This window comes from Triplophysa rosa, linkage group LG7 (genome assembly GCF_024868665.1).
Source record: "Triplophysa rosa linkage group LG7, Trosa_1v2, whole genome shotgun sequence".
NCBI classification, from domain to species: domain Eukaryota; kingdom Metazoa; phylum Chordata; class Actinopteri; order Cypriniformes; family Nemacheilidae; genus Triplophysa; species Triplophysa rosa.
This window is the reverse complement of record NC_079896.1, coordinates 14430114-14454012: the sequence shown is the minus strand read 5'-3', so window position 1 is coordinate 14454012 and position 23899 is coordinate 14430114. Positions and strand designations below refer to the sequence as shown.

General features: G+C 37.3%; 2 protein-coding genes across 5 annotated transcripts in view; one reads left to right on the top strand and one right to left on the bottom strand.

Annotated features, from left to right (window-relative positions):
- The window catches only part of tgfbr3 (transforming growth factor, beta receptor III), a 113581-nt gene extending 105977 nt beyond the window's left edge, over window positions 1-7604 (bottom strand). Inside the window, exon 1 of the mRNA XM_057337362.1 lies at window positions 7378-7604. The gene's annotated coding sequence lies outside the window, so the exon portion shown is untranslated. The remainder of the gene's footprint in view (window positions 1-7377) is intronic.
- Window positions 7605-10533: 2929 nt separating this feature from the next.
- Window positions 10534-23860, top strand: brdt (bromodomain, testis-specific). 4 transcript variants are annotated; one of them, XM_057337358.1, is made up of 22 exons: window positions 10537-10829; window positions 10927-11281; window positions 12651-12943; window positions 13143-13280; window positions 13363-13504; window positions 13598-13722; window positions 13932-14297; window positions 14403-14531; window positions 14664-14879; window positions 15217-15395; window positions 15599-15876; window positions 16276-16368; window positions 16488-16616; window positions 17893-17954; window positions 18101-18239; window positions 18510-18866; window positions 19165-19253; window positions 21227-21323; window positions 21395-21462; window positions 21560-21753; window positions 22372-22561; window positions 22680-23860. In XM_057337358.1, the coding sequence occupies exons 3-22, from the start codon at window positions 12746-12748 to the stop codon at window positions 22746-22748; spliced, it is 3258 nt and encodes a 1085-aa protein (XP_057193341.1). In that variant the 5' UTR covers window positions 10537-10829; window positions 10927-11281; window positions 12651-12745; the 3' UTR covers window positions 22749-23860. The 4 variants fall into 4 exon arrangements, with proteins under 4 accessions (XP_057193344.1, XP_057193341.1, XP_057193340.1 ...); XM_057337361.1 differs by having other exon boundaries at window positions 10534-10829; window positions 10927-12943; window positions 18738-18866; XM_057337357.1 differs by having other exon boundaries at window positions 10927-12943.
- The last annotated feature ends 39 nt before the right edge of the window (window positions 23861-23899 follow it).

The window sequence follows — 23899 nt, the reverse complement described above, 5'->3', positions numbered from 1 at the left end:
CGAAACGGCCAACTGCAGTTAACCAGAGGGTGGGCTAAACCCACACCCTACTCACCACCTGACAAAAATGGCCCAATAATAAACATACCATCTGCATTACTGACAGATATTGAGTCATCAAATAAAAAACCTTTCAAACAAATTTACACTGGCATTCAAAACATTTATGTCTACTCAAAGTCTATGAAACGTTACGTCAGACTCTAATCAGATGTTTTAATTCCATTCTGACAAAATGAACAGTGTTTTCTATCTCCACCTTAACACATTTAAAATCACAACAGGTACAGTGTATTGTGAATTGATAAAAAATCATTTTAGTCTGAAAAATGAACTTTCATATTTTATGTTTTCTTTTAGGTGCCAGGTCCCACGTTTAAAATAATAAGCATGTTAATACAACATATTACAGTGTATAATTTCTCAAATATGTTTTTATTCTTATTAAAAACCTAAAACTTGAAGCTTAAAGCCTTAAATTGACTGTACCACATATCTAAAATCAGGGTTAAAACCAAAAGTCTAGTTAAGCATTTTACTATTATTGTCAGACAGTTTATTCCTATAAACTCGTAATATATCAATACTCAATACTCAAAGCAATATTTATGCATATATCAAAGCGCTACAAGACTTGATCTTGTTAGCCTCACATAATGCTGCTTTTACTTGTTTTTTTATCGTTTTAGCTTGCGAAATTGAGCTGTTATGAAAGTAGCAGATTTTCAAAAGAAATTAGTAATACTTAACATCTTACGGTCTCAAGGACACTTCCAATAACACTCACATCAACCTGACCAAAAACGTCACAGCTTTGTCACGTTAGTGCTAAGGCAAAACAAGACTGCTGATGAGTTTACCAGTTAACATTCAAAGCAACCAGCCACCCATGTAGCAACGGGTGAGTCACAGGTCCCTCAGCCCACCATATGTTGCCCCTAAACGCAGAATCATTTTGCCTTAAAAAAATGCTGTTACAAAAAGATAGGCATCTTATTTATTATGCCTAGGCAACCTCATTAAACATAATCATAAATAGGCAGATCATAAAAAGGGTAACAGTGGCACAACAGGTGCATTAAAACTTCAATGGTTACAACGACCACACAAACTAGCTAGGGAACGTCCCCATGAAAAGCCACAACTTTCAATATCTATAACAGTGTTGCTCTCTCTGCTTCTTTCCCTCTTCGATCTTTCTGTCTTTTCTCTCTTAGTAAGGTGAGGAGACTCTCCTCTCTCTCTCTGCAAACAGCTGGTGGAACAAAGAGCCATTCAGACATGGGCAGCTGCTGAGGCTGGGAAGTCATTTAGGAGGATCTCAATATTTGGAGGAACAAATATTGCACTTCCAACACAGGGGCCCAAACCAGTGCCCTCTGCTTTTGATTTGAGGCCCTCTCTTGACATTCTCACACTGAAGGCAGAGGCATTTAGACTCCTCTGATCCAGAAGGACATTATTAAAGGCAAAGAGAGAATGTGAAGCAGCACTTTAGGTTCAGAAGCATCTTATTATTACAGTTTTTCTCGATTGCTTAAACACATTTCTTGAAATTATGGCTCCTTTTCTCGAAACTCTAAACACAAATCCATAACTTCTCACCCAATTCCCTCAACATCCTATTTTCAGGTCAAAATGAAGCTCTCCACTCTAAACCATTCAAATTTGCTGAAAAATCAAACTTTTCCCCCAAACATGACACACAAGTCCTCAGAAACACTCACACTACAACATAGTTGTAGACACTGGTGAGATCAATTCAAAACACTGTTACTAAAACCTTTTATTGTTATTCAAGAAAATAGTAATTTGTGTCTAAAACAATCTACAACATAAAAGAGTGCAGAAAGAGCAAAATGCCACAATGGGCTTTAGGAAAAAATAAAATATTACACTACTGTTACGGTAAGTAATCTTAGATGAAAGTAGATGAAATAGAAAAGACAAGAAAAGTTCAAAAACCAAAAAAACAATATAAACTGGGTATGCAACACAATGCAGAATACAATTGCATAAATATATAAATAAACATGGCATCCTATGCACCTTTGGCCCAATATCGATACAGGATACGATAGCAATTTCTTGGACTCCTGACAAAAAAAAAATTGTAAGTAGTCGTCTCTGAGTTCTGCAAATAAAAAAAAGTAAAGTAAAAAAAATTGCTTCAAATAAACTTGACAATCATAGATTCAGGGTGCACACGTGCTATTCAGTTTACTGGATACAGAATAGTGACATTTCTCTCATATAAAGTGTGTACTGTAATTATACGTTATGTTTACAGTAAGTAGTATAAAGCCTAGATGATTCTAGGATGCACAATTACCTGTGCTCCTATTGATATTATCCTGTGATTCTGATTGGTGTGTCATCAGTTTTGCCACTGAATGTTTACTGATGGACAAATGTGTGCAATTTGAGTTTACATCTTGACACTTCAGTTCATTATATTATGTGTTTGTGTTTTCTGAATGAGAACAGAACTTTTCTGTGTGTGGGGTTTGTACACGTTGGTGTATTGTTCTGAGAATGTGTTTATAGTTGTCAGAAAATGGTGAATTGTTTCATGAATTGTGTGTTAGCAATCGAGAAAAACTGTAAAGCACTTTGCAATGTATGGGGTTCTTTTTTGTTTTCTTGTTCTTTTAAGGGTTTCGTTGTTATACGTTTAGACTCACCAACGCATTGGTTTTTGCAAAAGCCATGAAATACTTCATGCAAGTCATTTTTACCACACTTTTCAAAAACATGCCAAAAGCAGATGTGAATAGCCGTGGGGGAGAGAGGGATGGGTGAAAGAAGGCTATGCTTAATCCAGTCGGTTGAATTTCACTAATGGAGTTAATCATTTCAAAGGTTATGCTGATCACTTTATATGTGCAATTTAAAGCACAAATAAAAGTCAAGCCTTTGCAACGAAAATATACACAAACCTGTGTTTTTCATTTAAATGTACTAAATAATTTTTAATTACTTATTGCTGATTTCCAAATGTTTTCTGCACACAAACTGCTAAGAGGTCAATCACTGAAAGCATGCCACTACGTCAGCATCACAGGTAAGCCATGCAAAACCTGTCATGGGTTAAGGTCACATGGTAACAGAAATGATCATGACATACTGATGATGTTTTAATCCATTAAAGCACACATGGCCGTAACACAAAACACGTAAAAATAACAACAGACAATGTGTGAACACAAAAACAAAAAGAAACATACAATGGGTATATGGTATATGTTTAAGTGTGCATAGGTGTTACGATATGTTATACAATGTTATTTTTGACTGTAGCAACAGAAAATCCTCTAAAGATGCTTAGAAAATGTGGGTGCTACCTATACACTACCTAAGTATGTCAACCAAAAGCATATCACAGTTGCTACAGTGGAAACTTTCATTAATTTCAGCTACAGGTATGCAGGCAAGTCTGTGACTCTTTTAAAGGTGTCATGAACTAGGCTTGTTTATTGTTTTACACTGTTGTATGAGGTCTACTTATGATGTTCGCGTTGTTTTTACATTAAAAAACATCCAAATCAATAAGTAATAGGCTATTTTCTACCCGGGTTTTGAGGCCAACTCGACAAACGCTCGGTTTTAATGAACATATTTTTTTATGAATTAAAGTTTATTTTTCACCTTTAATAACTTTCGATCGCATTTCTAGCGAGAAATTAGTACTGTAGTTTTAAAATATGTAGCTGGTTTTTGCAAAGACGATCTGATCTCTGTTTATAATTCAAATAGACTGCCGTTACTCTGCCTATATGAATCTTGTGTGCTGAGCTGCCTTCAAGCACAAACGCTGCCAGCTTTTCTTTTTACTAAAAAGTGTCAAAAAAGATGTCAAGTGTGTTCATGGCCTAATGTTTTATCCACGTGAGCTGGAACGTCTTTAAAAATAAACTTCAACCACGCACTACTAATGTCGGAATCCGAAGGAAGGTTATGCAGCGACTGCATTCTTCTACAACCAGGCACTGACTGCACAATATTTTGCGATCTTTAACGGCATGTTTATTGCTTGCTCGCTCTATCTGGTTCTACGCAACTTGTGTTACTTTAGTACTGTCATGCGCGAACCAGTGGGGCGGGGCTAGAGAAGTAGTCGTTGTTATTCTTCTGTGGAGGTGGCGTTCAACCTATCAACGTCGTCATAGATAGGTGCATTCCAGGACCTGGCGTTCGCTGGGCTTGGTGTCAATAACAGTTGTAATCTCAGTAACAAGGGCATTATCAGTTCTGACACTTGCTTGAATAGATTCCCTCTTATATAACAAAAGCACGGGTTAAAATTGATGTCTTAATTCATCGCTCCTTTAACATATAATAAAGTGAGTTTGTTTGTGTTGTGAGAGCAATCACCTCATGTGACTCCTACTGAAAGACTGTGTCTTAGTCTTTTAGGCAGAAAGATATAGTTCAATAAAACACAGCCACAACCTGGAAAAGTCATTAGCAAATCGACGGCAGCAGACCCCAGACTGAACATAATAAGTAGCAAATCCTCACTGTTACTGTGTAGGTGGAGCGGCTAACATCATATGGTTTATTTTGCAGCCCTGGCTCGAACACAGAGAACCACTTCACTGAGAAGTTAAAACTATTAAATGGGCAATTCCATGCAGATGTCAACCTTACCATGAATAAATGAAGTTTTATAAATTAATTTTTTTTTAATGAAGTTTTTACTATTCTGACAGATGTCAACAAGGTTTTAAAGCATTGCTTGTATTTTTAAAGCATGACAGCTTTCCTGTAGCTCGGTGGTTAGAGCATGGTGCTAGCAACAGCAAGGTCATGGTTCGATCCCAGAGATTACACATACTCTAATACAAATGTATAGTATAATGTAATGTAAGTCACTTTGGATAAAAGCATCTGCCAAATGTAATGATTTTCTATAGTCAGGTAAGTTTTCAGAATTGTCACATCCATAATGATACATATTCCTCATAAATAGGCACATGAAAATTAAAATATAACTGTTTTGTGTTCTATGAAGAGGCATCCCTTCTCTATTTGTTGAGTTTTTAGTTCACAGAAATCTTCAAATCTCTCAAAAACGGTTTTCCTTTTTGTCACATCCATAAAATGATGGCAGAATTTTTATTTTGGGCTAAAACTATACCTTTTAGCTGGTTTGTTAGTCTACTTGGTGTTCGGCGTCTTACGTTTCTTAACCCTTACCCTTATCGAATTGCAAAGAATTTTTTCTTTAGACAGAGTGTGGTTTCCTATTTGCACGTTTGTGTAATTGAGTAATGATGCAGTCAACTTTGACATGTTTATAATGGAGGATGTTCTCTTCACCCCAAATGTTGGCTGCAATGTTGGCCACGTGTCAAACAATGACACACTGGGGACATGAAGTGGCCAGCTGCACTCAAACAAAACCATTACTTCCAACAGTAATTTTCAGACTGATCAATCTATTCGACCGGGACCAATTTTACATCTTTATCACCCTAAATCCCACAGCATGCACACAACCATCACACCTCATGTCCTCCACTAAGACCACAGAACACACATACTTCCAGTGCCCAATACTTTTACATAGAACGACCTCTACAGTATTTGTGAGTCCCATCAGACACACAAACACACTTGTATTAACATGCAACCTTTACTCATGCACCTCTCTTGTAATGAATCATCAGTGATACCAACAATGCCCACTGGGCGCAAATATGTTAATGACAAAAACTACTGTTAATCTAGTGAACTGTGTGTACTAATTTAGTACCACCCAGACAGCCACAACATTTTCTGCCTCCCTCTATCATTGAGATTTTTAAAGTACAATAAGCGAGCAGGCATCTCTAACCCTGAGGACCTGAACTGACCTGTCAAGAAAGTCTTGACTCAGACAGCAGTCATATGTCTATAGTCTTCATAAAACACGACACATCCACAGTCCTCCCACCTCAGAAATGCTGTACGAACAAACATTTATTGACAGTACTTTCGAGAGATCTGATTAGTTTCTCACATCATACACTACTACCCAATAACCACAGCAAACATTCATTTTCTCTCAAAAGACACTTGGAAACATTATCGCTTTTCTGACATGCATGAACAGTTTGACTGGAACCCACAGCAAATTCCCCAGAAGGTATCAACCATGCACCAATACTAAAAGAGCGTTAAAGCAAAAGATCTCAACTTCAGCATTAGTTTTGTGAATGTGTAACTAAGTAGATCATGAACATGGTATGAATTAGGTTAGATGAAGTGTCACAACAAGCCACATTCTGAGTTATCTGGTGAAAGTATTCTCTTCAATAACCACACCATTTGAACTAATGTAACAACCGGGATGTTGTCTGTGAAACATCCAGTTGCTCATATTTAATACCAAAGTAAAAAGTGAACACATTAATGCAGAATGCATATAAAAATAATGTATTTTCATAAGGATGTCATCTAGAATGATGCTCCCATTGAAAATGATTGATGCACATTGAAAGGCATATAAAACACAAGACATTACTCAGATATGATGATATGGTATTCTTATTGTAATGTTCATGGCAACAGTTTAGTAGCTGTCAGTACAGACAGGTCTGTAGAAAGAGTAACAGTGATCTGTCAAATAAGTCTCCCTTATAATATCAAAGACATCATCAAGGCTTCTTCTAACAGACTCCTTGTAATGTTAATGTTTCTAAATTTTTTATCATTTATACTATGTGAAACTAATAGGTTTTCTCTTTACACACATTGCAAGAGACTTCACACCATGTCTGTACAGTACCTCCAGTGTTATGTACATTCATTTCGATTAAATTTCTGTGTAGGGCAGTGCACTCACCCTGAAATACCGGGCTTGATGAAGACATGTTTATGATTAACAGAATTATTTAAAAGCTTGCTGCTGGATAAAACCCAACTGCACCCAGATGTCACAAGTCATCACAGTTCAATCATATCACTTTCACAGCTCATCAGGACCACATCAAAACATCTACGTAAGACCATGCATGCTTCCCAAACAAAAGTGTTTAGTTCTTTTTTTTTAAAAGCTGACTTTTGTTTAGCTCCAGCGGGGTTTATTCTACACTGATCTGTGTGCACTGTGCAGTGGCAGAAAGTTAAGCTTTTGCGTCAGGCACGTTGTCAAAGTGTAAGCAATACGGTAACGATCGAACAGTTCTAATTTTGTTGCTAAGATTGCAATGAAGACGAAGCGGAGGAGAGATACTCAGCGTGCTGTGAAACGTGCATGCGCTGTTTCATGAAGCGAGCATGATATTGTAAACATGTTTGAAAACTATCTCTTTACAACGACCCTGAGTCATTTTTAATAAACACAAGATACACATTTAACACAAAAGCTTCAACAAAAACAAAGTGACATACCAGCGAATCTTCAGTAACGCTCAAGAACTTTCTTGGTGACTTTACGGAATAACGTTTCCTTCGGCTGACTCAAGAAACGACCGGTGCAAAATCTTCTGTTGGTGTATTAATTAATATACTGACAAATACGACCGTTTTCGAGATGACAGTGACGGTGACAGATCTTAAAAAGTTTTAAATACCTCTCCCGCGTTCGGTGTGTTTCTGTGAGTGTTTCAGTGGGAGGGGCCAGTAGGAGGAGGCTGCGATTCACATCCATCAAGACAAATAAGAGGATGAAGTGGGTTTGAAAACCATCACCTCCTGAAGTCATACCACTTGAGCACTATACAATAATAATACTATTATTAATGATAATCATTTAAATGTTATATTGTTATACGTTGTATTTATGATAAGTTTGATCACCTCCATGTTAATTAAAAAAATGCATTTGTGGCAATGAATATAATATAATATTTAATTTATTATCTAATATTTACTATTAATATTTAGTGTAGTCTTTAAATTAATTTACATTACAGTATTAAAAAAATTGTAAGTAACTTTAGATGCAGTATGTCATAGTTGTAATAGTTGTAATACTGTTGCATTTCTCATTTGCACAAACAGGCCTTACACATGCACATTTGACAGACACTTTTATCCAAAGCGACTAACTGCATTCGTGTTATCAGTACATGCATTCTGGACTGGAAACATGTCCTTGGCATTGCTTCATATAGCCTTAACCTATGTAATGCTCAATAATGAAAACATCTTTGTTGTAAGGGTGTCACATTTTACAGTTACTTAATTGTGTGGCTAACATACTAACAACATAATTTCATCGATTTAGTTTTTTATATAAAAATTAATTCAAATACTCCGACCCGGCCAAGATCTTAATCTACAGCATGGCAAATCTTCAGTTCAGAACCTAAATTCAATACAGACAACAACAAAAAGAGCATTTTTTAGACAAATGTCTTGGTAACATGCTAAATGAAATAGACTGACATGCAATTAAATGACTACGTTTACAAAATAAGTCCTGTCAGCTTGTTCATTTATTTTTTTGTTATTCTTTAATAAATAAGCCTGCTTTTCAAAACTACATAAAAAGCTTGTTCAGCTAAATAAATCAAGATAAATCAGATTTTTTTCACAGTATGAGTTTTATCTGTTAAACATTTTGGTGATAGCTTTATAACTGTCATGGCAGATGCTTTAATTCAAGGCAAAAGGTAAGCTGACCTGACAATGATTTGACATTCCTCTCCTTCAGCTCTATTTTGTTAAAAGATGGTCTTCAGATGACTCCAATATTTAGCAATACATTTTTGTTTTGGAGAAGAACTAAATAAAAACTATCCCCTGACAATGAAGCTTCAAAAGTAGTGGTCCATAGTTAGCCCAATAGATGTTTCATTTTACATTGAATAACATCTTTTGTTGCACAAATTGCTTCTATTGTATTCCCCTACTTTGTACGGCGCTTTGGATAAAAGCGTCTGCTAAATGACTAAATGTAAATGTGAATATCAATGATGGCATCTTATACATTTAATGTAGTGTTTATTTAAATACACATAAAGGCTTTTCAATTAACTTTAAACATATTTTAGCTAAAAGAAAGAAACCTTATTTAGTCAAACGCCACTACAGTTTAAGAGTTCAGGCAATTCATGGATACATGTTTTGGTTTATTTGCTATAGTAGGGTTGATTTGTTTGCTTTTTTATTTGTGTGTGTGTTTTTATATTCTTGCTGCTGTCTCCTTTCCTGTCTTGTTTTCCTGAACAAACAGACTTATGTTGTCTGACTGAAATGTTCTCCTCTGTTCTAAAGGAATGGAAATGCCTTACTGCTGCTTACAGTGTAAATGTCAGAGACGTGATTTGCGACTAATGAGACAGCCCCCTTGCAAGAAGGAAAACTTTGTTTTGGAGCTTCTTGCTGTCTTCATGAAAACATTGATATGCAGCTTTTGAGTGTCAATGAAGATGTACTCAGAGAGTTTGTGTCACATTTCCCTTCTCATACATATTTATGCCTCAGAACGAGGCCTACTCAAAGCGTATGCATAGATGCAAAGAGAAGTGATGAAATCTAGTCCTGAACATGAATCTTTTGCCCTAATTTTATTTCCTTTGTTCTACATATGTTGCTATATATTTGTCAAAAAAACCCATTTGTATTAACAGTTTCATTTTAAATCGTAAATAAGAATTAAAAATAACAAAACAAACAAACAAACAACTACAACAACAATAAAGAAAACATCTCAAGAATACATATTTTTACTGTATTAAATGTTGTTATTGTCACATAATTTTCCATATTTTAAGTATTAGCCTACTTTGTATTGCACAGACATGTGCAAGCAAACATGTTTATGACAACATTTGTGGAATGTGCAAATAAAATTGTGGTGGTTCCATGACAGGTGAAAAAACCCTCATCCAACCACACATTCGTATTAAAATGAAAAACAAAGTATATAGAAAAACATTAGCTGTTTATTGATCCTAATCTCTCTGAAAGTAAAAATTTAAAAAAAATCAATACTTGATCTATCTAAATATTTATAAATATATAGAGAAATAATTTATAAAAAATATAAATAAATGTGCAAATACATGTGTACACATCAGTATATGTGGTAATTTAAGAGTTATTGTATGTAAACATTTTTAGAGGCTAAGTGCAAGGGCATTCGACGTAATAACAGATTTCGTCCAACCAAAATCATTTAGGGCGTATGCTGCCCTCTTGTGGAATGTTTCTTTCGAATCATGTTGGGGAACGGGGGAAAACATTAACGAAACCCAATCCATTTTGCACTTCTTGAGAAAAGCCCCTTTCATTAAATTAATGTTTCTTATAGGGAGCATTTATAGTTGGAAGTATTGACAACCAATAATTGTACATACTTTACTACACACTGGTACTACAACTTGTTTATTCCTATAGACCTACGTTTCCTAATAATATTTGCACATCATTTTACAGTATCGGTAACTAAACTAAATAAAGCTATTTCAAGACTAAAACAAAAAGTTAATAATACATAATATCTTAAAATCTACACAAAAGAAATATACGGCGTCAACTGTGCGTCAAATGTGTGTCCAATCACGGTTAATACTGAGCGCATGCGCGCATGCCGGTTCTCGCCTCCCCTCAGCTGTACTCAGTGCGTTTTCATACGATAGCTTTCTTTGTGAGAATTTTCAGGCTCATGAGATGACCGGTGTTCAACACTCGACAGAGGCTGACAGCCAAACCAACGGAAAAGAGCCACAATGTAACAATTTAACAGACATTAAAGAGGGGAATTGAGTTAGAGGGATCGACCGAATGTTCTAGAAGGGTCATGTGATGTCCGGAGACCAGTTATGTCGCACATAAAAAAAATACTCTGACGTACTATTCTGCTTTACAGATTCGTCTGTCCGTCGCGTAAAGAGGTGTTCAACTCTCTCTTTTCGAAGATATAAAGGGTAATAAGTAAAGACGCATTTTTATTAAATATATTTTAAAGCACTACTTTCTTTTTGTTTAAAGCGCTATGGACAAGGGAGCACGTGAGAGGTCTCATCCAATTGGATCGCACGCTTTCAGCAGGAGGGTATAAATACCAGGCGGTTTCTGTGCGAGACGTCCGCCATTGATGACTATCCTTTCAAAGAAACAGTCCTTTTAGTCGTGTAATGATAAATGACGCTAGCCTGTTCTGTTCGCGTTGACGAATATATATATATAAAAAAATAAGTAGTCTCTATCGAGGGGTTTTCCGGGCGCAAAAGAGTCAACAACATCCTTCGATTGGTGAAGTTTTCCAACAGAGCTTCTCCGGCACTGCAGCGTCTGTCTCAGTTCGGCAGTTTAAGATTTCTTTGTTTGTGCCAGAGACGGAAAGGTAAAATTTTGAGACCACGTTGAGCTGGCTGCCTTTAGCTGGCGGATTGGTTAGGGGAGGGACTGTAACTGAGCACAATGCCAGCATCTGACGGGGCGGGGTAATCTTTGGTTAGTTGTGCTAAAACTAGCCAGGCGCCATTTTGTGACTTGAGGCTTGCTAACACTATTATCGATTATTTCATGTAAACAGTCTCTGCCTTGTCACGTTAAATGTTAACTACACAAATGTGTGTTTTGGGGTTGGATATTGTCCCGGAGAATCCCATAACTGATTGCAGACGTATCATTTTTGTGGCCTTAATTTTTAGGCGGGTGTTGGCATTGCGTCACTCCTAAGAGGTCATAGGGTTTATGTAACGCAGGGCTCTTGCATAAAGCTAGATCAAAATATATGTATATATTGTGAACTATATTTTTTCACCCTTAGTGTCATGTGTACTATTAATATCTTGATTTTGTTGACATTTGATACGTAGTGGTCGGAATAGACGAATGTTATTTCTCGCAGTCTCAAACGTCCAATTGTCTCAAATTGGTCATTAATAAGTTGTAACAGCGTAACTATTGTAATTATAAACTTTGTTAGAAAATAAAAATGCACTATTTGAAATTGTTTCTTTTCTTCCAAGTAAACATTTTTTAATGAAAACGGACACTCATTTAACCTCTCCTCATCCCTCCATAATTTATATATTTTTTATTTATGTGTATTTATAAGTGTTTTGACTTTCTGATGTTGTGCAATTTCTGTATAGCTTTAAAAAAATAAATGTACTGTTTCCACAATTTCTTTTGTATATTGTATACAGACGTTTGTAAGTCCTCAGGGCTATTTATAGGTTTTATTTATTTTTTGTGAATTATTTTTTAAATAAAGCACACCGAATGATCAATGTAACTTGTAAACGTTTTTGAGTATGGGCAAAAAGAGCTGAGTGTGATATCTTCAGGTTGGGTAAGTGATATCATAAATAATGGAGCCTGCAAGTTCTATGTGGCGGCTCAGAAAAAAATCGGTATTATCAAGTCGTTCTTGTTAAATAAGAGTAGTGGTGCATGTCATAAATATGTCTTTTGTGTACGGAAATGTTCTGTTCATTAGACAGCAGAGGGCGGTGCATAGTCTGCCCTAGTTGATGGCTCTGGTGACGTATTTCATTAACCAGGATTTCCTTAAACTTTCGGGAGTATGACATGTCTCTAAAAAATATTTTGTTTTTGATGCACATTATCAAAAAGCATCTGAAGTTAAAGTCGTCACGATTGTGGTTCAGATTGGGACTGCTTGTTCTGATTTCCCCCCAGATCCAGATAATAAACAGCAGTGAATGGAATGCCGATTTTGACACTGCTCTCCCTGTTTACAGTGGCACAGACAGTGGCTGTGTAATGCCTGCAGAGCTGCCCAGGCGTATCTGCAAAAATCCTTTCTTCACCTGTCAGTCCCTGGTTGAGCTCAGACATGTCTGATGTGAAACCCCCACAGAATTTCACAATGAATGGAAATCCCCCTCCCCCTGAGTTCAAGAACCCCAAAAAGCCAGGCCGTCTCACCAACCAGTTGCAGTATCTAGAAAAAGTGGCGATGAAGTCCCTGTGGAGACATCACTTCTCCTGGCCTTTCAGACAGCCTGTGGATGCAGTCAGGCTTCATTTGCCTGTAAGTCTCATACTGGTCTGCTTTTATTTTGAAATTCTAACAAATTTGGAAAGTGCTGAAGGTGTTTAAAATGTTACATGTAATTAAAAGTTATTTTATGCACACCTTGGGGATGTAAAGTTAACTTTGTCATTAATAAGTTTGCATTGTGGTGTACATGGTCACTCTCAATATTTTCTATGTTCTATACTATATTTAGGATTATTATGCAATTATCAAAAAACCAATGGATTTGGGCACCGTAAAAAAGCGGCTCGAGAACAGTTACTACTGGAAGGCAATGGAATGCGTTGAAGACTTCAACACCATGTTCACAAACTGTTATGTGTACAATCGGGTGAGAACTCTGCTTTCATTTTAGAAAATGTTACTTCAGTACGAAGGTTTCGTATAATAATATTTTTGTTGTGTGGTTTTAGCCAGGAGATGATATTGTTCTGATGGCACAAGCCCTTGAGAAGCTTTTCTTGGAGAAGGTGGCACAAATGCCTCAGGATGAGTTTGAGGTCTCCGCTCTGACCATTAAAGCTCCATTCAAAGGAGGAAGGAAGGCTTTAGCCGGTATTAACCTTTTAATGCTGTGCTTTTTTCAGCTTTGTTTCAAGTGGCGACAATATGTTTCATCTTTGATATTATCTTTCTATATTCTGTCAGAGCTAAAGATGAGGCCGCAGTCGCCTGTGTCTGAGGTGGTCTTCCAACAGACAGTAACAGTCATCCCTCCTGATGCTTTGCATACACTTCCCTCCACTCCTCTGTCTGCTCAGCTCACAACCAAAGTAAGTTGCACTCACACCATCTGCATTTTCTTTATTACTGCAGTGCCATTAAAGTACAGTAACAAAGTGGTACAGAGACATGATATGAACATTTATGTGTTTTAGAATGTTTATTAGATTTTGTTTTGGATCAAAATAGCTTAGTTTTACCTCGGATATAATTACTTTTTACATTTTAATTATGTATAAATGTGTTTTTTTTTTTTTAGTTAAAAAATGGAGTGAAAAGAAAAGCAGACACCACAACCCCTTCTGCTTCTTCCTTCACTATCTGCGAGTCTTCACCTTGTGTAACAGAACCAAAAGCCCTTAAAATACTTTCAAGGCGAGGCAGTGGCCGACCCATTAAAGCCCCCTGTAAAGACCTTCCTGAATCAACACCACAACATCAGTTGGGCAGAAGGACCAAACTCTCAGAGAGACTCAAATACTGCAATGCCATCCTAAAAGAGATGTTTTCTAAAAAGTATTCAGCTTACGCCTGGGCTTTTTATAAGCCTGTGGATGCTGAGGCTCTAGGCCTTCATGACTATCGTGAAATCATCCACCAGCCGATGGATATGAGTACCATTAAAGTGAGTAGTCTGCAAGAAAGAAATCCTTATTTCTAAATGTAATTGGATCTTTGTTTACAAATATTGTTTGATGTGTAATAGCTAGGTTGTTATTTTTACTTACAGAAAAAGTTGGATACCCGTGAGTATACAGATGCATTGCAGTTCGCTGCAGATATGCGGCTCATGTTTTCAAACTGCTACAAATACAATCCACCTGCCCATGAGGTTGTGGCCATGGCAAGGAAACTCCAGGTATGTGATTTAGGTGGATTGGTCATTTTTAAAAAGCCTTTTTTGTATTTATTTCTTGTTTGTAGATGCATAATAGGCATGTTGCTCAGATATTGTAGTCTAACAGGTACATGCTGGCCTTTTTTTACCCAGGATGTTTTTGAGTCTCGCTTCTCTAAGATTCCTGATGAACCAAGAAATGCAGCTCCGACTAGTGAGAACACGATGAAGAAGAAGAGAGTGGAAAGAGCTCCAAGTCAGTCCAGCTCTGATAGCAGTGACAGTGAATCATCATCTCCGTCAGATAACACTTCAGACTCTGAAGGTGAAGAGGAGAGAGCTCAGAGACTCGTTAGCCTGGAAGAACAGGTAAGACATTTAACCACTGTGTTGACATCCCATGTTCTGTTCCAAAACCTATAAACTGCCTAGAGAAGAAGCATTTAAGGCATCACGGGGCAGACCACAGGCATTTTAATTATCCTGGGTTGTGAATTTTGAGAAATATTGCACAATACCATATAAATTTATACAAAAGGTATACTTGTTATAGTTACTTTAGATGTTTTTGTCATTTCCCCCATGGCGTTTTAAATGGCCTTAAATACCAGTGGTTATGTGTAGGCAGCTCACTAAGATGACTTAAGTTTTGTAACAAAACTATATAAACAAAATTTATCAGTCCGTTTTTCTCTTTACTTACCAGTTGAAAGCTGTACGAGAGCAACTGCAATTACTGACCCAGACGCCCCTCCTGAAACCAAAAAAAAAGGAGAAGTCCAAGAAGAAGAGGAGGAAAGAGAAAGAGTCTTGCAAGCGAAAAGGTGAAGAAATGAAGAAACAAGTCAAAATGCAGAAAAGGTCAAGCAGCAGCAAGTCATCAGGGTAAGAAAATATGTTTTCCGTGTGTGCACAATTAAAATACCTTCACAACTTAAATCTGGCTGTTTGCATTAAATCCATTCACAATTTTATCCTATTGCAAAAAGCAATTCATATAGTGGACAGTAAAAGCCTGGTTGAATGCGCTTATATAGTTCTATACCGTGAGGCACAATAGAAAAAAAACATGGCACTGCTGTTCACAGGCGGAACAAGCAAAGCAAAGCATTTGAGTCTGAAGAGGAGAAAAACGTTTTGCCCATGTCTTATGAAGAAAAACGGCGACTGAGTCTGGATATTAACAAGCTACCTGGAGACAAGCTTGGCAAAGTAGTGAGCATCATCAAGGCGAGAGAGCCTATGCTCAGAGACACAGACCCTGAGGAGATTGAGATTGACTTTGAGACACTCAAACCTTCAACTCTTCGAGCTCTTGAGTGCTACGTTATGACTTGCCTTCAGAAAAAAACAAAAGAAACCGACCGTGAGTATTATTAACAGCGTTTCATTTTGGGACACGTTGTAGAGAGAGTGTTACGCGAGGACGGAAATTAAGAAACACTGGTTACTATATAGTAATATAGTATAAATGTATCGTCCTTAAATTTTATTGAATTTTAGTGAAATGTTGTGTTTTTTCTCTCACCAAAAGTGTAGATTCCAAGTCAGATGTTGTTATGAATACAAATAATAATATAAGTGTTATAACTAGGTAATTGTTTTGTGTAGAAATTAAATTAAATTTGCGCTATTTGAAGAGACTTTAAGGGCCTAATACACCCTCTGATTAAAACTGAGAATTGAATAAAGATTTTAAATTGAATAAATAGGATATAAGATACCAGAATAATCTGTTGATCTGCTAATCCATTTACCTTTTTAGGAAAGAAGAACCAAAAGAATTCTAAAAAGAAGGAAACGGGGAAGGAGCTGCAGAACACATCTGGTGATCCAAACTGTAATAAAAAGGCCAAGAGTAAGTCGTTTTATTTTTTTTGATTAACAAATATACATGCAACAGTCAGCATCTGACACTTAACAGTATAGTTTTACCGATGTGGAATCTATATTTTTCATTCTGCTTGTGTGGTGTAGTTGAAGATGAGGGCGAGTTGAAAGACATGACACGTCCGTCTTGTCTGAGTGAGAGCAGCAGCAGTTCATCCAGCTCTGACAGCAGTAGTATTGACTCTAGCACTTCTGATAGCTGTGACTCTGATTCAGGTTAGCTGCTCCACACCTATTCTCCAACCCATTTACTCACTGTCTTTCATGTCAGCCTCTAGCCCGCTCTTATTTGGCCACTAATGCTGAACATTTTTAAAAAAACATTATTTGGTCATGTGCCCTTGTCCCAACAATAAAAACTCTTTCACTTATTTCACCATAAGCAAATACTTCAGGTTCACTGTTATGTTTTCTTTGTATATTAAACCATTTGGTGTGTTGTTTTCCCCACTACTTGTCCTTGTATTTTGATTATTTTTGTGATTAAAAAAACAGTTTTTGCACTTTTGGCTTCAAATGCAAAACAACTCATTGTCACATTTCTTTTTCTCTTGCACTTTGTCTCTAGTTTTGCCTTGATGCTATTTATTTGTTGTTATTTAATGTTTTTTTAATCACAATCACTTCTTAATGTTGGGGCTGTAGTTTGAGATAAGCTTGAGACCAGCTGGCTCCTAGTTTGGGGTTACGCTGGGATTTTTTAATACAAGAATAAGTTTTGTAAAGGTGTAGAAGAAAGAGTTGTTGCTAATGAAATATAGGATTTCTTTATTAAGAAGAGAACAGTGCTGGTCATGTCTTTATTCCATGGTAACATTTTCATCTGGTCTATGTTTGCTGCACTGAACCATTACTGTTGCATTACTTTTGTAGTTTTACTTCTTATACTTCTTATACTTTTGGTTATACAGAGATGTGTATCTGCAATAGTCTCCAATACATTTTAAAGCATACAATTGTTATGGTAATAGTTTGTAAACTGTAGTTCAGGAACAAGGAAGGTAGGGCCAAACAAAGCTGTCATAAGACTACCACCTGTTCTGCTTTACAGCCATTGCATTTTTGTGTAATGTGTGAATTTTGTTTTCCTAAAGAGGTGTTAACTTATCCATTGATCTTGATGTTTGATTCTCATTGATTTAATAAAACAGAATTTGATAGGCAGTTGTTGTAATATAAGATGAATGTGTTTTATTTGCCTTGTCATCCCTCCTTGTTTTATTAATCATCACAAAACACCGTTCTAAAAAATGTGCACTTGTACTTGTACTCAATTCTGACAGTGAATGAATCTTTCGGAGTTCCCAAGAATAATCGGTTGCTTTGAAGAAAGCAAATAGATATTTTAAACAACAGGCCTTAAATTGCATATACAGTTTGTATTTTCATTAGTTCAAATAAGATGAGTCAGCCAGCAGAAATGCATATGGGATGGGGTTGGCCTTTTCAGTAAGTAGAAATGACTGCAGTGTGCATTGTGCGTGTCTTGCAGAACAGAAATCTAAGAGGAAGCAAAGAAAAGCCCCAGGCCATACCAACAAAATTAAAAACGAGGTAAAAAGCACACAAGCCAATGAAAGATAAAACGCATCAAATGGCCCACTCGTTAATCTTTGATGGCACATGGAGCATTTCACTTCACTTCATGCTAGATTTTTCTTGAGTGAAATATTGCCCCATTGTCCCCCTTCCCCAAACAGGCATTGTTCCAGGCAGCTGCTGATGTAAAGGACCCGTCACCTGCCTCAGTTATCAAGTCTCACCCAGCGTCACTAGTTTCAGAGGCAAACTCCCAGCAAGAAAAACAGCATGCGGAAGACACCATCACAGCAATCCCAGGTTAGGCTCAGTGCCATTGTTAATCATTTTATTCACATTTTGTTTTTACAATACTATGATTACATGAAAAACAGGAACATTGTTGCACAGTTTCTTTTGAAATCTTGTATCAAATTGAAAGGAGGATCATGTGTCCAATACTCCTTAGTTAGATTTAATTTGTGTGCCTCATCTTAAAATCTTGCATTTGAAGACCAGATGGATCTTGGCAGCTTTGAGTGATCAGTTTAACACGTTTCTGTCCATCCCTCCACCCACTTTCCATGACAGCCTTACACTCTTGGCTGCCGCCTCAGCCATCCAGACCTAGTGACAAAGCTGCCCCGCTACCTCGTAAAAACGGGACCGCTTCCTTGCCTTGCAGCCTACCTCCAGACCACGAACCCTATGTTTTACTGAATACTTTCTCCAGCTCTCCATGTAAAGACTCCACAACAGACCCACACACGTGCTACCCCATGTCAATCACCACACATACACCTGCCTCACCTCCTGCAGATCCACCATTGTCCTGTGGTCCCTCACTTGATCCTCCACATTCCCCCCCATATCCTCACCAAATCGACTCTCAGGTTTCCACATCACCTGCTGCTGCAGAAAAGCCTCCAAATAAGTCTCAGCGGGAAGGTAAGAGTTCGTTTTGGTGTAAGTACTGATGCCCGCCTATCACTGACACTTGCTTGCCAGCCTTACAGCCGTCTGCTGTATTAATATTATGTACAATGACCCTGCAGCTTTTTCCTGTCCATTGTGGGCTAGCATTGTTTGTTTGTCCTAACTGGTGTTTTGTTGACCATTTTTCATTGATTTGACTCCCCAGCTGCATGGCATGCCATTGCTTCCTCTCCCTAACAGCACTGCATGATGAAAAGCTAGGGTTATTATTTACTGTCAGAAAATAAAGCTCTCTCTTTCTCTCATCCAGGTGTCCCCCCTCTTCTGTCACCACTGACCTCACCTTCTACAGCCATGTCTGTCATAGGATCACAGCCTACCTCCAGCTCACAGTTTGAGGTAATAATTTATTTTAAGTTGAACTAGGTGGATGTTTTAAACAAGGTTGCAGTTTTTTTATGGTATGAAAGAAAATGAGGTTTTGTTAATGGAACACAATATATTTTTATCAGATGCTTTCTTACCATAGTTACTTATAATACAGATATCATATTAATGACAAGTACACAATATTTGTGTGTAAGAGATCTCGCTCAAGTTTCAATTTAAAGCCACAGTATGGACGAATTTTGTTATGAATTATCCAAAAATCACTTGCACAGTATGATATATTTCATGCAGTTGTGTACTTGCATTATCCCAAATGTTCCCAAGAATGTGCAAATCCAGAGAAATTCCTATTTAAAACAATGGCCCGTCCCTTGTCTCCTTTGTATTTGTCGCATATCAGTGACTTAATATCCGGTTCTCTGCACTACCCCCAGTTTCCGGTTGTAGAAACTACGGCAACACGCAAATGTTATACAGCATTTGGGACGCAGCATCTGTTGTTCTGTTATTATGGATCACGATTACTCTTTGGCGAGTAAAGGAAACCCAAAAAAGTGTAAACGTAGGCAAAATGAGGCAAGCAGGCTTTCGGACAAACAAAGAAATAAAACGAGGATTAATATCCTTTTTAATATTAGTAAAAGTGTTTTCTAAATGGAGAGAGCTTCGCGACCAACTTGGACTCGACACAGACTCTGCTCTTGCATGTGTTTTAATAGACGGGTAAGCACATTTTTTTATTGTACACGAAATACTCATGCACAGATTATTTGAATAGTTATGAATGCAGTTACCCTATGAAATACAGTATATGTCGCACAATAATATGTAGCCAATAACGTTACTTGTAAATGCTGTGGGTTTGTTCCAATTTTCTTTTTAAACGATGACTGTATGACTGTTTTAAACAGGTAAAAATGTGTAGCATTACGCTACCAAATCAATGGACAAAGTCCAATATCAGTCACGGGCTAACGTAGCATTACATTCCACGTTTCTTGCAAGCTAATTCATTATGATGACATAAAATAAAATTAATTCATTACCTCGTCCGTGAACATGATGGGCGATCTCTATACGCCTCTGGATGGTGAAAACGACAAGTTCCATTATTCCACTCTCCTACATAACGTCATTTAGCGTCGCCTTTTGTTGTTTCGAAAGTGTGCCATCTAGCGGTCCAAATATTCCATATTGTGGCTTTAAGGGTGCTTTATTGGCATGACAAAATGTACATTCGTATTGCCAATTTGCAGCGGGGCTGCGTACAAATAGTGCAAATATGTAACAAACGAAAAAAAAGATAATAATCGTAATAAAATGAAGTATGTAGTGCAGTTTATGTACGTAGTGCAACTTAAAGTGGTTTATAATATATGTAAATATATAAAAACAGAAATAGAGTATAGTTAAAACAAAGATTTACAAAAGCAAAATATACATGTAAGTAGCAGGGTAGCAAAGGGATATAATGTTATGTACATATATTGGAAACATCAGGTCAGGGCAGAATGATTGTTTTCTCTTGTGTTGTGACAGGCAGACACATATTGTGCAGCTAACACACAGCAGTCCTTGTGTTCTCCTAACAGATACGCCAGTTTCTCATCGTTTGACAGACTTTCAATCGTCTAGTGTATGGACTTCATTTTTCCATAAAACATTGTCCGTGTATTTTGTGCATTCTGTTAGGAAGCGGAGTTCTCTGGTCCTGTGGCAGCCATGTTTGTCTGTGTCTGCCCGTCTTTATAGTGAGTTTTATGTCCACAGAGTCTGTATCTGGTCAACGTGGCTCTTAGTTTTTGATCCGTCACTGTGTACAGATAGACTGCTGTACTGTATTCTCTTTTAAGGGCCAAATAATATTGCATTTTACTTTGTTTTGTTTGGGTTTCCCAATGAGTGATATAGTTTTGTTTCATTTGTGTTGTAATTGTGTTGAGCCTGATTTTGTCATATGTCTCTCTCGCTCGCTCTCCTAGCACTGTAGGTTGTTGTCACCTCTGCCAGAGAGTCCTGTAACCAGTATGAGGGATGAGCAGTGCTGCCTAGAGACACTGGAAGAATCATCCATGCCTGGTCAGCATTTATTCTTGAGTTTTCCTCTAAATGAGTCCTGTGGCTTTTCTGAGATATTTTTTGTTTTCTAGGAGGTAAGCATGATGGCAGTGAACTATTCAAATCCATTCAAGATGCCAAAACCAACTTGCCTAAAAAGGTTAAGACACTTTACAGGGGTACATGCATGCCAGGCTAAACGAATATTAACTTAGTCTTCCATCTTTAAACTTGAACCCTTTCATTGTGTATTTAAGGATCTTGTTCTGAAGAATGCAGACTCCTGGACAAGTCTGGGGAAAATGGCTTCTCTGGCTCCTTGCACCATTAAATCGTCCAAGGAGAGTTTCCAGCAGTTCCGTAAAGTTGCCATGGAGAAAGAGGAACGGGAGAGAGCTCGTAAATTGCAGTTGGAAGCTGGCAGAGAAAAGTCCAGCACAGTCAAAAGCGGGTATAAGGAGAATTCTGATTCCATGGGGGCTAGTTTTTTAATTGTATATCACCGTATACATGTTTTAACCACTTCATCAAATAATCATTTAAAATCATTTTTAATTTTGTTTTCAAGTATGAGATTTTATTCCTGACCAATAATTGAGGATTCACACACATCGTCACATCATCATGCACCTGCTGCATTGCTCTAAACAGAATAAAATTACATGTTTGATAAATTAAAAACTCATTGAATTATGCCAAACCTGCATAAATACCCTAGACCAGGGTAGAGAGTGGCCTGCAAGACAATGAATTATTACCAATTCTGTATTACCAATTCTGAGCATTACTATTCTGTATTGAATCAGCTTTTGTCTAGCCTGCCTCTGGCATCTTGTTTTGTTTTTATCGTTTCCGGTTCTTAATGAGTAGAAGCCCATGTAGCCCTGGTAAGATGCACTGCCACCACTCCAGTATTTTATTTGTGTTGCAGTATATTTAGTTATAAATTAATCTCAATCCTTGTTGCTGTTTAATAATTTTCTTCAATATTCAATTTTAAGACTCACAGGAAGGGTGTATAATGTGTCGCTGTTGAACTCTGACAGTGTGGCCCTTTATTGATTTCTAGTCAGGTGCATCAGCTCCAGAAGACAAAGCTGGACTGCCAACCTTCAAAGCCAGAAGTGGAGTTAGCAGAGCTGCCTCTGATGGTGGCTATCTTGGATACCCCTGAAGCCTGCTCTCTTCCACAGAACTCTGTAGACCGAGAGCGAGAGATGGCACGAAAGAGAGAGCAGGAGCGTCGTCGGAGAGAGGCTGTAAGTATTTCATGCAAGCTGATTATTTCCTGATTTTTAATTTGGTAATTAATTTGGTGTGATGTGTTGTTGGAAGACTGAATAAATAATAATTTCTTATTAATGCCTTTCTCCTTAGATGTCAGGAGTCATTGACATGACCATGCAGAGTGACATAATGGCGACCTTTGAGAAGAACTTGGACTGAGATCCAAGCTAAAATAAAACAGTTTGGTTGTATACATTTGTGCTACTGTTCGGTGAACAGTGTGAAATGTCTTGTCCCTTCCTTTACTTGCTCCATGAGTCCAGGTGACTGAAACGGGTCTTTGTCTTTTTATGGGGGAAAATACTGCAATACACCTGCATCACTGTACATTTGTACTAAGTTAGCTCTTGTAAAAATAAGCAAGCAGTAGTGGACAGTGTAAGCTTTGCAAATATGCGCACCATTACCAGTGTTGTGTATATTCTTGTTTTTGTTGTTTTGATAAATTTAATGCTTGAATTCAGAACTGCCTGCACTGAAAAGCTGCCTGTTGTTCAAGGCAGTTTTGAAAAAAGAAACGTGTCTGATGTCTTTGTGTTCTTGAACATGAGTTATTCTGTCTTTTTGCTTTACACTGAAGAATGTTTACTTCTCTTATTATTGTAATCAAATCCTTGACACATTCCATCAACTCTGCTGTAAGAATAATGCATAGCTGGTCGTCTTGCGCTAGCTGTTTATTAGAACTCTATGGGATTTTCCTGTTTGGGGCTCTTACCCTGTTCCTCTTAGCTGGAATGCTGTGTATTTAACTTGCAGTAATTTCAATGAAAATGTACCCACTCGGATGAACCTGTTTAAAGTATTTCTGTAATTGGCGGAAAGGTTATGTTAGTTTGTGTGTGTGTAACATCTACGTTTGGTTTACAAAAGGCAGGCATTGTCCCAAATGTTTGCCATTATTGTTAAGAGAATTTGAAAAAGTTGTGCACTTCCTGTGTTTCTATTTGTATCCACTTGGAGAAAGTTCCTTTCTTGGAGATGAAAGGCAGTTCTCTGTGCCTAAAGTCAGTGGGTTGTCCAGAGCTAAGTTGATTCTAAAACGTTATCTAGTGATTCTTTTGCACTGAAGACATGTTTGTTATTACTAATCTGACTGTAATGGTTGTGGCCGTTTTTCAGTGCTCTCCTGAAAATGATCATCACAAGCACTTTATTCATTACATCACCATTCTGAGGTGTCCCATGCTTTCGAGAGAAAGACTAATATATTATTTCTAAAAGTTAAGTCAATAAAAAAAGTATTTTCACTAAAATTTGTGTGATCTGATCACTTAAAAAGTAAGACAGTTTGCATAGGAAAGTTAAAG

What these genes read in the sequence shown, in the direction of transcription:
- brdt (XM_057337358.1), top strand. Translation starts at nt 12,746, where the DNA reads ATGTCTGATGTGAAACCCCCACAGAATTTCACAATGAATGGAAATCCC. An exon ending in CTGCTCAGCTCACAACCAAA is followed by an intron (nt 13,723 to 13,931) that starts GTAAGTTGCACT and finishes TTTTTTTTTTAG; the next exon opens with TTAAAAAATGGAGTGAAAAG. An exon ending in CCTCCAGCTCACAGTTTGAG is followed by an intron (nt 19,254 to 21,226) that starts GTAATAATTTAT and finishes TCGCTCTCCTAG; the next exon opens with CACTGTAGGTTGTTGTCACC.